Source organism: Notothenia rossii, assembly GCF_949606895.1.
Source record: "Notothenia rossii genome assembly, chromosome: 11".
Lineage (NCBI taxonomy): Eukaryota > Metazoa > Chordata > Actinopteri > Perciformes > Nototheniidae > Notothenia > Notothenia rossii.
This window is the reverse complement of record NC_136910.1, coordinates 48,167,273-48,183,668: the sequence shown is the minus strand read 5'-3', so window position 1 is coordinate 48,183,668 and position 16,396 is coordinate 48,167,273. Positions and strand designations below refer to the sequence as shown.

The following is a 16,396-nucleotide window of genomic DNA, read 5'->3' as shown; positions in this document are numbered from 1 at the left end:
CTCCCATTGGCCGCTGATGTTCATCCGTGTTACCTTGACGATGTCGCCGAGCTGAGGGCAGAAAGACAAATAGCAGGGTTAAAGGAAAAGCAGGATTTGTAGGAAGTAGATCTGGATTGGAAAATAACCTAGAACGGTTTGTCACTTACTAGAAAAGTGCAACCTTTCATGGTCACATTCAACTAGAATGCCTTACAGTGTGTTAGGAACATTCACTTTTACATTTCTGGAATAAAACTCACAAAATAAATCCTTAAAAACAGAGTTATATTTTGCGTATATAAGAGAGTAGCGAAATGAAAGGTTGAATTATAGCCCCTTGACAAATAGCACAATTTACTTGAATTATTTCTCAATTCTTAAGTGTAAAGATGCTGCTCTACTTCAACGAAGTGACTAAGTTGGTAACCGTCATGCAGAGGCAGATGTGAACTGTAAGCTGGTGAGTAACGGCTGCAGACTGTCCAGATGCACACAGATAAAAAACAAGAAAGATAGCACTGGGTTTATAGTCCAAGGAAATGTGAAAATGTGGCTTATCCTAAAGCCTTCATCCAACTACACCGTCTGCACATGTGAGCTTAAAAAACAGAGATTTCTTAAAACACCACGTTCAAAATAAAAGCCTTTTGTCATTAAACTGTGGTGGAGCACAGTGCTGTCGCTCAGATGGGATTGTGACATTGAATGCGACCCCAATCTGTTAAAGCCATATGTTCTTTGTGGGGGATTAGAAGGGAAAAATCTCCATCACTAAAACCATGATTGAAACGTGAATGTGAGGGCTCGCTATTTGTGGCTTTCTCTTCAGAACGACGCTTCAAGGACATCTAGTCCCAGACATTATCTGTAACAATAATCCGTTACGTCATCCTGGAATGACAAGAATGCTACTTAGTCATACAAAGCTTCCGTGGAAAGAAAAAAAATGAAATCTTCATTCAAAAGAAATGCTGCAAGGAAGCGCCATGGCAAACACAAATTCAGCTCCATACAAAGAAGTGCCATTCAATTTGTAAGTGTTGAATTATATCTAATCTTCATTAAGAACAGGCTGGTTGTTATGAATGCACGTTTTAATATAAATGTTGAAACATGTTGAAGATCTTGTTATTAGAAATACAGAGCAATAATAACATTTACTGTGATCATGGGAAAAGGAAATATAATCAAATAAAGGAATAACATCCAACTCTTAAGAATGTAGAAGTGAAGGAGACTTCGGTCTAAAAAATTCAAAACCCTAAAAATAATGTGCACATAACCGGATTTCATTTGTTGCAGACTGCGTGTCTGTGAAGTAAATAAATAATGACTCATAGCCACTGCTGCTTCTTCTTCTTCTTAAACCCTAGGGGCCGTGAAACAGCGGCGGCACAAACCAAAAGCTTTTTTCTGTGAGCCGTGACCTATTCTGAGCCGACAGAGAGAGACATGATGAGACGAGGTGAGGTATGTGCTGTCGGTCCAATGCTAGTTTTATGGCAGTAAATCAAAATGACCACAAGGCTTGCCGGTTCCTTTCTAGTGACCAGTTTCTAGGGGCTTTGTTTCCTGTCACATTTTGTACAACACTATATAATCAGATATTCCCTACTCATTCAGGAGAGTTACTAAAATGCCTGGATGTTGGGCTTAATCTATGTCAGACCCATCTGTTGTGGCCGGCTGATTTGCATTACCTTTTTCAAAAACGATAAATAGAAAGATGTTTTAGGGCACCATTTTATAATGCACAAGTAGCAGGAAATAACTCTGAACGGCAGGGAAACCCCCTATGGAAGTCTACTTTTCAGGGAACCTATGCAATGACAATAGCATCTTTATTCCTTCATTCTACGTGAAGTACATTTCATTTATCGCATGATCACTTTATCTTAACTAAGGTGTTACAGCTAGCTTCAGTCCTGTTGGGTAGAAGGACAGTGCCAGACCTTCAGCCTTAACACGGGCGATGTGTGTATCAAGCACTGTCCCACTAATAAAGACACAGTGAGACCTGCATACAGTCAACCATCACAGTGGGGGAGGGGGGGGGGGTCACTTGTATGACACGGACAAAACCAGACACATCTAAAAAAGTCCTTAGACCCACAGCATGTTTACACCTCATTTCCATATCGAACTTTCTATAAATATAATCCTTCAAAAAGGAATAATGTAAATCCTTTATCTTATCAACAATGTATCGTTTGCTTTTCCTTTGGGTGGCGTAGAGCCAATGTGAAACTGTTGCAGTGACACCAGTATGTGCAACCTTTCTTTATTCAAAGGATTAGCAAATTATGGAAATTCGGATACAGTTCTCACAACGGCAGCACATTTGGGGTGTCGTGATGCAGGACTAAGAAATGTTGATGGAAACAGGCAATTTAAATATTTGATCTCACCGCAGCTGTTATCACTGATGTGGAATCTTAATCGCTACTCTGTATTTTCCTCACGTTAGAGACAGGTCCTTTAAAAAGGAGAACAGTGCCTTTTGGCAGCTAGAAACTAGGCTACTATGAATATTAATAATGAAGTACCACATATCTTAAATCTACTAAGAACACAGATGAGGGATAGGGATAACGCTAACTTTTGTAGAACACAGGGATTGAGAATATAGTCAAAATGCATTGTTGGGGAGTTGATTATAATTGTAAAATAAAAACAGTATTTCGTATATATCTGAATCAAGTGTGCTCACAAACCCTAGTTCTTTCACTGTATTTCACACTCTCACAAAAGTCTACTGAACATGCATAAAACATGCAGGTTCGTATATGAAGACAATGCAGTCACAGGACAATCTTTATTTGTCCGTAAACAGAAGCCAGCCTTCCACTTGAGCTCTACCCACGTTACCGCTACGCCGTAAAAGTACACAGAATTGAACAAATTCCACACAGAAACGTGTTTCTGTTTCAGTCCTCAAATGCTCGCTGTGTTGGCACATTTGTGTGCAGTCCCTCTTTCTCTGATCCCCTCCCTATGTCTCCATCTGTGGACTGAATTCACTTTGAGTTTAATGGAAGTTTCCACTCTGAGGAGATTGGTGAAAAGATTGGTAGTGATGGGCGCAGACCCAGGGCAGCTGACATGTCGGGTTGACCCGTACAGCTCACATCACACAGTCAGTCTGAACAAGGCATTTCCTGAGGTGATGCTAATGTCTACTGTAAGAGGAACACAGGGGAGAGAGGACAGGACATTGTTGTAAGAGGGAGCAGTCTAACCTTAACACTTCATTTTAGAGTCACAGGGCCGGGCTGAGTACCAGCATAGCTCACTTCCTGCATCCACCGACACACTGTGATGTCAGTGAACGGCAGCGGAGACAGGCCCAGATGCCTTTCTTTCTCATCTGTCCCCTGAGGACACTGCTGCAACTCAGACTGCTATGAGAGTGGAGCATGCTGGAGCCCCAGTGTATACGTGAAGTGCACATTATACATTACATTACATGCTGCAACATGTTACCACAGCCAGAGCACATTTGTATTGAGTGCACTGCTGAGAAATGCAATCGAGCCGTAAAATGCAACAGAGCTGCTTCCCTTTTAGCAGCTAGCAGGGACACGTAGCCACAGATAACAGGAGGAATGGGTGCTTGAATCACCCATAGAAGTATACATTAGGACACAAACCTGTAGTCAGTATCACCACAGTCCCCCTCCAACACCTAACATCAAATAATGAAGGTGGCAGACGTTCATTTAGTTTCAATGAATGCTATACACCAGTATCAATCGATAACAACTCATGCTGAATGAGCATTCAGCATGATGCCAGAGCAACACCTAGAGCGGCTGCTGCACAGCAGAGCCTGACATATTGGAGGTTTGCAGAGCTGCAGGTTATCTTAAGACTCTTTCACACATCGTCATGGCTGTGGCAGCGCTGCCTTGTGTTAGCACTTTTCTCATTAGCTACCGACTTCCACAGTTTCAATGCAGCGTGCTGGTTAACCTTACAAGAAATGATTCAGTGGTGAAGTGACATGTTTTAGGTGTGAAAAAAACAGGGCCCTTCCCTTTCTTCTTTTTTTTTTAAATGACATTTTGTAATGTGTTGTTTTGGGGACTGTCTCCATTTGAACAGCTCCAAAAATAGAAAGTCACAAGAGGATAACATGAATAATGCTGCCTTATTTTCTCTTGTTTTTGGTTAACTTTCTCCATGCTGAAGCTGAGTGAAACACACTTTAAACAGTTAACCAGAGAGGGCATCAGGACACTGCTTCACAGTCTGAGTCGATTAGAAGCTGCCTACAACTTGGCATAGCATATCATCACAAACCAAATGAAACGGCTGAAACTCATCTGATTTACTGGTTGTAGTGTTTGGTCATGTTAAGTCATATGTGCCAATAGTAAGTTAGTTTGAGGGCATTTCCCCATATTTTGGATCATTTATAAAGATTAGTTTAGTAGACTACAATAATTCATCTCAATCAAAAAAGCCATATTTTAAAAACACCCCAGGAAGTCTACCTTTCATTAAGAAACGATATAGACAAAACACATTTTAGTTGAGTGAAATCCCATTTCACATACCTCTAGAGCCAGAGCGGTTTTGTCGTAGGCGCATGGCACTCGTTTCTGAATTGCCTTTGCCATGACGGGGCCGTTCTGCATGGAGGGTAGAGGGCTGATAACTGCTCCGGGGGTGCCAGGTGGTAACGGCGTTGGAGTCTGGGGCTGGGCGTAGGCGTGCACGAGGGCGTGGGAGGGCTCAGGGATCCCATAGCTGTTGGAGTTGCGAGACCCTTGGGAAGGGTGGCCAGGATGAGGTGAAGGTCGTACCAATTTCTCCACATAGGGAACGGGGATCATCCCCACACGCCCCTCTTTACTCTTGGCGCTCCACCACTGCTCCTCTGGCTTCTCCAGGATGATCAGAATCTCCCCCTTCTTGAAGGGAAGGTCCTCTGCATCGCTGCCAGTGAAGTCGTAAAGAGTCCGCACATACTCCAGGTTCTCATCTGGGCCACTCACGGGCTGGATGGGACCGCTCACTGTGCTTGGGTACCTTGAGAGATTACAATAAGGAGGCAAAGGAAGGAGACATAATGGGGTTACCATAAAAAGAAGATCATCGTCAACTGAATATGAAATACATGGACATACATACATTCCAGATGTTCTTGTTGAATGATATTTAATAAAAGCTTAAGTTATGTCAAAGGGCAAAACATGATTTACATATGCCTCAAAGTACAACCTGAGTATAAATGTTTACTAATGTAGTGTATACATTAAATGGAAAGAATATCCATGTTTATTTCCAAGGTCTTTGAGCAAAATAGGAATAAATGCCACATATATAGAGATCTAAAAACAGTGCATTAGTAGCTAATTCCAAAATGGAAGGCTAATCGTGTATATATGCAAACCCCAAACTTGAGCAAAGTCTTGGCTAGTGATTGTTTATCATATGTTGAGAAACCACACATAAATAACAAACTGCATGTGTGAGGGTAGTGTTAATGTCTCTTCTCTCTTCAAATGTGTCAAACTAGATGCATTTCAACAGGGCACTGAGGTAAGCCTGAAAGTGGGTTGGTTTTGATAAAAATAGCCAAACTACTTAACCTAGATTATCCAGCCATTGGTGGTAATATATGAGGCCCAAGTGTTATGTTTTTCTCCATCATGGTGTACACTTAATATCATGAGTTTAGTGGTGGGGGGTAATGGGGATGTTCATACCTGGGGGCTGGCTCTATCAGCGTGGTGGTATCCAGGTAGTGGATTTTGTAGAACTCCAGCAGAGCAGGGAGGTGCTCAAATTCTTGGTCGCCTATCTTAAACCTCTTGCTGGGCAAAGAGTTGATTATATAGTGAGACACTTTGGAGTTTTCAGACACTGACAGCACGTAGTCGCCGGGACAGGTCGACGAGTCTCGAACCAGAAACATGCCATGTCTCTGTCCTTGTAACCTATTCTGTGCCTCTTGTCGTGACACGGGTCCAAAATACCAGGCGGACCGATCAGATGAATCAAACCGAGCAGTTGACATTTCTGTTCAAAATAAGTTAGTAACAAGACTACAAATAAGAAAGAAAGGATAACCAAAAAGGCTAGACAATAAGTTAAAACGTGTGGTTGGGATTGGCCAATCACAGCAATTTGGAGGATTTGGAAGATGCAGGGCAGGGCATTCGTCGCCCTGAGAGGTTGTGTCGAGTGCTTTCTGCTGCAGGCTCCAGAGACCTCTGATTTTCAAAAGAAATTAAGAGGAAACCAAAAACAACCTGACGTTTTCAGAGACAGGCTGCAACTGGCTTGATCCAACTTTGGAACATAATGTGGTTCCTGTGTTCAGCAGTCAACGGCTGAGTGATTGTTTGAGCGGCCAAAATAGAGAAACAGAACAACTTACGACAGACAAACATCGACGGAGAGCGAAGCAGCAACAAATGATAAATGAAGCTTCCCCTTTTCGTTCCGCCTTCCGAGAAAACACCGGGCTTCTCTCTTCTAATAATGTATCTCCCGTCAGTGTGTCAGAGAACGGAAAAGGTGGCCTCAGTTTTTCATCTGATAAATCCTCATGTCGGCAAAATGTCGCCAGTAGCCGTGAGTCGGAAACGAAATGATTACTTTGTATCTTCTTTATCTTATTGTAAGGCACACGTCATGGAAATGCGTTTTTGAATCCCGTTTCTCGAGTCAGAGCCGACTTTAGAGGCTGCACATCACAAAAATGGCGGCCCGCAACACGTCTCCACACAAAAAATGATTTCACAGCAGCGGCTTGTCTCCTGCGCGTGCATCTCAGGTGGCCGCGCGGTAGGCTGGAGCTCTCGCGTGAGTTCCCGACTGCTCACGAAGGATAACGGCTTAAGGATTCTATAATATTTTACTTTCCCTTATTTCTACTCGTCCCCCCCCTCACCCGAGCCACCAGAAGTGCGAGTACGAGACCGAAAAATGGCGACGGGAGGGCTGGTCCCGCTTTCTGTCTGCACGTCACTGACGCCTGGAGGGGGGTGGAGGGTGGGAGGAGGAAATGGGGGTGGGCGGGTGACGAGACCATGGACTGCCCACCCCCAGAGTGAAGTGTCAATCATGTTTCCATGACAGCTACAGAACATTTTGTATGACCGACGATAAAGCAGTGATGTTATCATTACAGGGCAAACAACCAGCAATAAATTACAAAATACACTATAGGCTTATTTTGTATAGCAGCAAGACCCTGTATTAGGTTCATGCTATGTCTTTTTGCATACGATGTCTAAGTGCAGTTAATAAATATGCAAAAAAAAGTAAACTACTTTTGATTACTTATATAAGTAACAATACAATTCTAACATTTGTTTCAAAATAAAATAATAATGTTCTATTATGTTCTAATAACAGCGGCAATACTATATGATACTTCAATAAACATTTAGGCAAGTGCAAGTATGGAGCCTTTTGTTGTGTTAGTTGTTTGGGGTGGATATCCTTTCTTAACGACTTTGTACTTAACTAATCACATATTTTCTTTGTACTTATTTTCTACGTACAATATTCAAATTTTGAATTATTTAGGTGTATAAAGTAATATAAAATAAAAAATAATTAAAGTATGCAAAACTGAGTCATTTGGAAAACAACTATGGTCAATCTTAAAATAAAGGCTATTTGATTTGTTCATATACTTCCAAGATCCCGTTTTGGTTCCTGTCCTTTACAGTTTAATTTAACTTGTATTAGGCTACTGTGGCAGGATAAATGAGTGACCGCAGATTTAATTCTTATAACTGATGACAGTTTCACATTCAATCACATCTGACAACTCAATCTTCTCATACAGGTTCCCTGAGGACACAGGCTGTCCTATAAACGAGCAAATGTACTCATTTGAATCTATATTTATGATGTATTTCTGTGCAGCGTATATTATATATCTTCAGCTCTTCTGTGGCCTCATGACTAATTCATATGTTTGAGGTACAGCATGTTTGCTCAGTCAACTGCTATTTCATGCAACCAGTTAAACATTTTACATATTTCCCTATTCTAATTTCCTGTTGTTCTCCTACTTCCCCTCCACTCAATCTCATACTAAGTATTATCTGGCACAGAACTGTGACACATCGATTTGGAGCTCCCCGGCCCACAACACAATATGCTGAAAGGGAGAGAGTGAATTTAAATGGAGGGGGTAGTGCCTCTGAAGAAGACTAAATAAAGACGAATACAAACCAAAGAATGCGTTAGAAACACTGATAAAGCATGACAAGTGTTCCAATGTGGCGGGACAACTTCTGCTCATTAATGAAAGTAAAATATATAAAGATGCAGCTCTGTTCCTCTGGATATTGAGGTTTCAGTGAGCATGCTCGTGAGCCTGCAGCTGGCACAGAGCAGCTCTCATCACTGCAGCGCTGTCTGAATGTTAATAGATTCGCACCCACTGGCTCTTAAGGGCTAATGCTTGCCAATTCCCACATTTCCACAAAGACGCAGTGATGCAACAAATTGGAAAGACTAAAACAAACAGGGCCTTTTCTTCCTCAGGAGTAGACGTTAAAAATGCTGTGTAACTGTGCATTTCCCCCAAATACTTTTTGTTTAATTACACTATGGTTTAATTTGTGATTTTGTTACCAGGGGTCAAAACAAAACAGCCATATTTTCAGGTGGATATGTAAATCATTTCATTTTGCTAATATTCCAAAGACACAAACTCCATGCAGAATATGAAATAAATCAAATGATCTGTAACCTCTCAAACATTGTAGGCTTCAAATGTAATGGACACTCTTCAATGTCTCTAAACACCTCCATCTGGTGGATGCATGCATGAAACAATGTGTTTAATCTGAACATAACATCATTTTACAGTGTTTGAACTTTTGCAGGGAGAAATGTCATACACATTGACAGACTGAGAGCTATTCACTTGTAACTAATGGAGAGGTATTGAGAGGTACCTTGAAAATGCCTGCCATCAGAGTATTTTGCTCACTGTGAAAATAAGTGCCCGAGGCACAGATTGGCTCTTACTGGGCTCTCACTGGCCATATGAGAATCCACATTGTGATAGCTTTGAATCAGCAAAGGTTTTAGAGGTGGAGTGAGCTCAGCCGGGTTCATTCCGGGAATTGTCTGCCCCGCCTGGCTGCATGCAGTTCTTAACCTGCCCAACGCGGTTGCACAACTATAAGCTAGGTTTTGATTTATGTTGTGAAATTAAGCTAGGCTCTTTAACATGTTTGGCTTTTCACAGCTGTGTGTTTTCACTTCACTCAAGTGTTAAGACAACTGCCAAAAATATTATGTTCAAAAGACAGGAAGAGCAGAAGTCGTTGTAAAAAAACAGGACAGAGCTCTTTTTTTGTTGAGATAGTTCAATCTAGTTTTGTTGTGTACAAGAAGGGCCTGGGAAAAAAGTTGTTATTCTTTTTCCTTAATGTGTTTTTAGAGAGCTAACTTTGGTTGTTTGCAGTGATAAAAGTATGAATTAGTTTGAATAATAACAAGTTATTATTTCTATGTAGTACTTTACAATTCCCCAATAATTTTGGCAGAATTACAATTTGGTAAAAGCAGCCATGTTCAGTTAGAGATGTCTACCTTTATAGTTCAAATGTCCTAAAATGCTTGGTAAACAATAAATAAATACATTTACCGTTACCAGGACAAAACTGCATTTGTGACTTTATTTCCTTTTCGGTTTGTGTGCAGAATGAAAAACTATTTTTATCTTTTTATGTAAGCGGTCCTTCATGAGAACAATTATAAAAGAAAATATGATAGGACAGAAATACTTTATATGGTGGTGGATAACAGTGTAGTGGATGTGTACTGGGGATCCTGTCAGTGCACCGTCCTTTTGAAGCGGTCTCTCTGCACAGCACGGGCCCTCCTCTGTCTGTCTGCGATGCTGCTGCTGAGGCTCTGTTTCAGGGCAGGGAGGACCACCCCAGAGTGAGAGGGTCCGGACCTGGGACAGAACATATGTAGATTTAACTGAGGGGGCCAAGATGGCTTTTTGAGCATGCAGTCAGTGCAAAATGATGGAACAGTTTTCCATAGAAACAGATTTACATACGGCTTTTCGGGAAATGTTTGAAGACCAAGTTTCGGAAATGTCTTTTCTTCTGTGACTTTGCTGACAGGTACAACAAAAAAGAGAAAACCTAATCACAACTGTGGTCATTTTTTTTTAAGGAATCCTATATATTGATGAAGATTGCAGTAATAAAATTGTCTGTCACTTTACCGGGTTCCGTCCACAAGGAAGGCCTTGGTCAGGATGTAGTTCTCTGGGGTGATTTTTTTGCTCAAAACAATATCTCTCAGCAACGCCTTCACACGTATGATCTTTAAAGAAACACGGTTGTTATAAAGCCATTCAAAATGTCCAAAGAAAATGAGAAAGAAAATATTATGGATGATTATTATGTGATGAAGGGCACTTACTTCCTGAGACTGTAAGCTGTTAGCGTTGTAGAGCTGCCGAATGATGACCTCACATTCCTGCAGGGTGGGGGCTCGTGGCGGATGGGAGGGGTTGCTGTGGATTCGTAGAGGTTGTAATGAGGTGATGAGCCCCCCCTTCACCTCTAGGCTGGGCTCCTGCCTGGCACATCCCAGAATGTCGCTGCCATCTCCAAGGCTGCACAAGTAGTCAGTGAGATCACATCATCAATCAATGTTGAAGGCAGCTCAAGACTTCCATTCCATGGCCTTGATTGTAAGGCGATACCAGATGTACCAAATCAAAGTGCATCAAATAATGTATATTTTGCACATTTATTTGGCAAATCTAATATTACTTCGACATCTCTTTTAAACGACTGTTTCAAAAGTTGGCTGCACTACAGTTGAACCAATGGGTCGTTGCTTAAGGCCCCGTCCACACGGAGACGAAACGGAGACGAAAACGAACCGAATTAGATATCAAAAAAGTCTTCCGTCCACATGGAATCAGCTCAAGAAACGTGTCCATCCACACGAGACCGCTCGACCCGCTGGGCAGCTGTAGTACATATACCGGGCCTGTAAGTGGTGCTGTACTTCCGCCACAAAATACACCAAAAGCCGCGAATAAGACAGATGATTATTATTATTATATTATTGTTGTTGCTGATGGTTGTGGTAGAGGAGCTGTAGATTTGGCACTGGAGCACGAACGCAACCCTGTGATCCGCCATTGTTGTTGTTGTTGTTGTTGGCGAAACGCATCAGGTATAGAGTGCCACAGTGACTTATCCTAAAACCCGGAAGTAAACTCCTGTACATTCGGATAATATCCACATGTCTACCCTACTTTTATAATCTTCTAATCATAAATCTATCGATCATAAATCTATCGATTAGATTTATGATTCGAAAATTATAAAAGTAGGGTAGACATGTGGATATTATCCGGCTGAACAAAACGTGATCCGTCTCTTAAATGTGTCTCAACCACAGACCTTATTTCCAGCTATTTTCCAAAATCCTATGGAGAAATTGCATTGGTTTTTTGTCAAAGGAACCAGAAGTGGTAAAATGCTAACTTACTTCCGGGTTTTAGGACGCGTCACTGTGGCACTCTATGACGCGGGGGTGAGCAGGAGAGGTGGAGAGAGGCGGGGCTATGGCGTCATTGTTTTCAGGGAATGATCGTATAGGGCAGGGGTCGGCAACCTGCGGCTCTTGAGCCGCATGCAGCTCTGTAAGCCCTCCACTCTGGCTCCCTGGAGCTTAGACAAAAATAAGAAGGAAATACAATTAAAATATTTGTAGGACTATTTATATTTTGTTGCATGGTTGAAAATGTTTCGTATCTTGTATTTTGAGGTGATACTGTGACACATAAATAAAAAACAAAACGGTTTTAATTAGGTCAACTAAAATATGCGTCATATCCTGCTGCGGTCCCGCACCAGCGCCTTTTCTTGCAGGTGAATAACCTGACCCCCGGCTCGATGAGCGAACTATGGATAAATCAAAGAAAATAAAAGTATCGGAGGAACACAGAGGGTTTAATTCTGCGTGGACAGAGTTATCTGCTTTCACAGCAAACGATGCTGGCTTAGCGGTATGTTTGATGTGTGGAGAGAAGTTGTCAAAGGTGCTGCAGCCTTTACGTATTGGAGGAAAAACACGGAAGAGGAACACAGCTGACGATCTTCAGTCATAATTCAATCCGTTAACTCTTTTTAGGTGCAGCTATTTGTTTGATTTATTTCAAAGTGGGCCCATTTGAATTATATTCATTTTCTTCAAATGTGCAGAGGACTCCCCAAGTGCTGTGTTGATTTATTTTAAAGTAGGCCTGTGTATTTTTGAATTCTCCTTATAAGAGTTCTTTGTTTATTATTAGAGGTGAACAGTTTTCTATAATGTAATAATAAATAATAAATGCAAAAAAACTGTAGTTTTTGTCTATGATATAACAATATATACAACTTTATAACGAAAACATTGGTGGAAAAGGGGGCAAAATGGCTCTTTTGGTCAAAAAGGTTGCAGACCCCTGGTATAGGGCGTACACACGGAGCCGCAGGCGTTTCGTCTCCAGACCTACCCACTTTGGGAGCCGTTACCAAAGTGTATCGGATTCGGCCTCCGAATCCGCGTTTCCATGTCAGCCTTGTGTGGACGAACCGTCTATACGATAGAGAACGTTAGCGGATTCAACTGATATCGTCTCCGTGTGGACGGGGCCTTATAAACCTACACTTAAGCAAACCTAGATAAGAAATCTAAAAACTAAAATATTCATGAGAGCTAGGAACACTTAATTATGCATTCAACTAATTACAATGTACTTATTTTTCTAAATGTTAGTAAAGAAGACTCCCATATCATATAATCGAAGAAGCTACGAGCATGGGATTAAAATGGGAACTAATGATATACCTACTTTAGAGTTGACTTTTAAAACAGTGAAATGTGTCAGCATTAAAACCATATTCTCCACACTACTTTGTGAACTGTTTTTCTTCACACACTGTGGTGCACCACTGACTGTGGTTATAATCCGTGTGAATTACATTTTCTCACACGCTACTTCACACGAACATTTCACAAGCTTAATGTGCAGCAGTATATCTATCCCCATTTGACAGTGTGTTCCACCTGAATTCTGCTTAACATTGTATACTTGTTGTCTCATCTCAATATTACATTAGCAATATGAACCAACATGTAATTTTGTATTAGTGTTTTGATATCATTTCATTTAGAGCTGGACAATAAAACCAATGTTGAATAGAGATATGGTGAGAGGAGATATTTTTTGTAAAACTATGATAAAACTTGGGCTGAATTACTGTGACACAAACGTATGAGCTTATCAGATGTACCTGTGTGAAATTAAAACATGTTTTGTCAGCACATCTAGGTTATTTTATGATTTGTTTGAAATTCTTAAAACTCTTTAAATCTTATCACACTTGACGGTACTGAGGCAGGTAGGCGGTTAAGTATTGAATCAGATTGAAATGTAGAATGCAGAATTTCACCTCAGTGCTTGGTCCTGTGAGGGTCGAGTGTCCTGCAGCGTCTCCTCCAGGTAGAGTCCCGTACGGGCTTCACTTCCCTGAGTGGGGGGTCTGATGCCTCGCTGACTTTGTGTCACTCCTACTGCAGGGACATGTCCATCGTTACAGCGAAAGGGACAGTGCAGACAAAAAGGAAAATAAATGAAGTACACATTCAAGGTAAAAGATAAGAAGCAGCTTTAAGAACACAAGTAAACAAACATATAAAAGTATTTGCGGCAAGTAAAAAAAAAAGGACCCCACATTATTAAGATCATTATAAATTGTCATCTGTCTTTCGCTTGTCCTTTTATATCAGATAGTTACAACTAGAACATTTCAGTTATTTTGCTAATCCAATACCAACGTTTATCACCCCACAGGCCATACCAATGTTAATCACCTGCACTTTTGAAAGAACAGACATAGCATTCATCTGTTTGCAACTCATATCAATATTCCAATTACTGTATAGACTATTCTGCACAGTTTCTATTCTATTCTGTTTCTATTCTATTTCTATTCTATTTCTATTCTATTTCATCTGTTTTATTGTGTTGCATTTTCATTGTCATAACTACATTGTGGCTATGCACACATGACAATAAAAGCCTTGAAACTTGAAACAATTAGAATCTGTTTTTTCTGCACATTCTGAAGCTGCATTTGAACTTTTTGACAATACAACGTTTACATTGTGAGATGTGTCATCTGCCAGAGATTTTGCCATACTGTAAACACCAAGATAATGTCCCTTTAATGACTGGTTGTTTTGTATATATTTATCTCAGAATGTAAAAGTACATATACCGTGTTAGAATATTTGATCAACATGGTCCACTACTTTCAACTCTTCCAATCTAGCAAGAAACACACAAACAAAATCAAACTGTAATCCAGGATCACATCTTACCTTTTCTACAGGACTTGGGAGGCTCCATTATCATCTTATACTGCAACTCTGCAACATTCAAAAAGGATTAGTTTGCGACATACTGTAGGGAGGCACACAGGAGGTACAATGTTGAAACACAGTCCCGACATACAGGCGTGTTTCCATGGGGGCCTGAAGGCTGTGACAGTGTACAGACAGAGAGGGGAGCTTCCTGGTGGGTGGTGAGGTGCATTTATGTGACCTGTTCAGTAAAGTGACACTAGATATGTGTCCACCTCCCACTGAGAGACCATCAAAACCCTGGAATTGCTATGCGACCACTGTCCCTGGATTGAGTGTCTTTCTTTTCAGCACCCTATCAGTAGACAGTCAGGAAGTGCCATTAACATCGATTCATTACAAGAAGGGGTTAGACATAACAACAGGAACTTTTAAATGGGAAAATAATAGGGATAAGGATTGTTCTTATTAATTGGCTCTGGGCCATTTGTCCAAAAAAAAATCTGTTTTATTGATTATAACATCAATTTACTCTTGGACACAATAAGGTATAATGTTTCTTCTCACCTTAAAAAAATCAACAACTCCTGCAAAGTGATAGAGGTCAAATCAAAGAGGTCAAACTTTTATATATTTAGTTTTTCTTTATTTTTATATAATATATACTATTTAATCATGTATTCCCTTTATAACCAGCTTCAGTTTTGAGAAACGTCTTACTTTATTCTACTGATATTAGAATGGTATATTAATGTTCTAACAAACACAGCATACACTAATTTACAGGACTATAATTCAACTGTCAACAAATTTAACTATTTGTGCTTATCCCAAATTATTAGATGGCATATTTAAGTGACCTCGGTTTAAGTATGAGCTATTGTGAAAAATCGAAATTCTCTGACACTAATGGCAGTGTTTCAGCTCACTGTTTTCTTCACCTTTATTCTCCCGTCTGAGATACTCTATCTCTGCATGGAGCTTCTCGAGAGTGTCCTTGTGTTGCTGCTGAAGGAACTGGATATTCCTCCGCATAGACGCGACGTGGGGGTCCGTGTCGCTGTGACAGGACACCTCTGCTGCCCTCCACACTCGTTTGTCAGCTGGCGGGACGACAGGCAGTGGCTGCAGTTTGTTTGGAGGTAAACACCGAGGCGAGCAAGGCTTCCCGATGCGCCCGACTCGGGTCCATTGTGGCAGATGCCGCACCGGCGGAAGATTATGACTTGACATTGCTAACGAACCATTGTAGCCTCTTTGGCTAGCGGTGACGACCTGTTTCTGCTCGAAGTGTTCCATTAGTACCAAGAGAACAAACTACCACCATCACTTAACAGTGTTTTCTCTTGCCCTTATATTCCAGTGTGGAGTTTAAAACCGACATTGTTGTCTAACTATCTTGCTTCCTAAACTCTGTTGCTCGTAAACAGCTCAAGTCGTTGCGCTAATTTGACATGAGGCTCCACTCTAACTCACACACACAACGTTGCCATGACAACAGTTCAAGTCCATTCTTTGTAGCCCTGTTAAAGCCTGGTTAAAGCTCTCAGGTAAGATCCATTAGTCCCGCCTCCTATATTAGGATTGGCTGCGGTATGGGTATCGTTTAAACACTGACTTTTGATTGGTTGAGCTCGTTAGGGTCATTAAACTCCTAGATTCGGAGTCCTTGCGTTCCAAGAATAGTCCATTTAGCTTAGGAACCTTCCTAACCAAGTCCCGGAAGTACGTCAGTGGCAGCCATGTTAAGTGCCGTTCCAATTCTCCAAATGAAAGGAAAGGAGGTTTCAAACTTCCTTTATAACCTCCTTTAGCTTAGGAACCACTGGACCTCCTTACCAAAAGGAGAGGAGAAAATGCTGCCCCACAATGCATTGCAGCCGCAGCATTTGCCGTCACACAACAGTCGGTCGTTCACGGAAACAAACGATTATGACGGAGAAGTTATATCATGAAAGTTACGGTGCTATTAAGCATTTTAAAACGTATGTGGTAACTTGCCAAAGTGCTTTGTTTTGAACGTTCATCAGTATTATAATCA

The 16,396-nt window shown here is 41.1% G+C and overlaps 2 protein-coding genes across 3 annotated transcripts; both read right to left on the bottom strand.

Annotated features, from left to right (window-relative positions):
* crkl (v-crk avian sarcoma virus CT10 oncogene homolog-like) lies at positions 1 to 6,971 on the bottom strand (the record flags this gene model as incomplete). The annotated part of the gene is made up of 3 exons (XM_079659963.1): positions 5,697 to 6,971; positions 4,542 to 5,016; positions 1 to 51 (listed from the first exon to the last, which is right to left on the bottom strand). Coding segments are annotated over exons 1-3 (837 nt in total), but the record flags the coding sequence as incomplete, so codon positions are not given.
* A 2,637-nt stretch (positions 6,972 to 9,608) lies between these two features.
* Positions 9,609 to 16,057, bottom strand: ccdc74b (coiled-coil domain containing 74B). Of its 2 annotated transcripts, none has more exons than XM_079660161.1 (7): positions 15,297 to 16,057; positions 14,375 to 14,421; positions 13,443 to 13,582; positions 10,408 to 10,603; positions 10,208 to 10,308; positions 10,037 to 10,096; positions 9,609 to 9,928 (listed from the first exon to the last, which is right to left on the bottom strand). In XM_079660161.1, the coding sequence occupies exons 1-7, from the start codon at positions 15,652 to 15,654 to the stop codon at positions 9,802 to 9,804; spliced, it is 1,029 nt and encodes a 342-aa protein (XP_079516287.1). In that variant the 5' UTR covers positions 15,655 to 16,057; the 3' UTR covers positions 9,609 to 9,801. The 2 variants fall into 2 exon arrangements, with proteins under 2 accessions (XP_079516287.1, XP_079516288.1); XM_079660162.1 differs by having other exon boundaries at positions 13,443 to 13,563; positions 14,374 to 14,421; positions 15,297 to 16,055.
* Between the last annotated feature and the right edge of the window lie 339 nt (positions 16,058 to 16,396).

Bases quoted from the DNA above. Each gene is read 5' to 3' on its own strand.
- ccdc74b (XM_079660161.1), bottom strand. From the start codon at position 15,654: ATGGAACACTTCGAGCAGAAACAGGTCGTCACCGCTAGCCAAAGAGGC. The intron at 10,309-10,407 runs GTAAGTGCCCTT...GTTTCTTTAAAG, and splicing joins ACAGCTTACAGTCTCAGGAA to ATCATACGTGTGAAGGCGTT. The intron at 10,097-10,207 runs GTAAAGTGACAG...TGTACCTGTCAG, and splicing joins TTCCTTGTGGACGGAACCCG to CAAAGTCACAGAAGAAAAGA.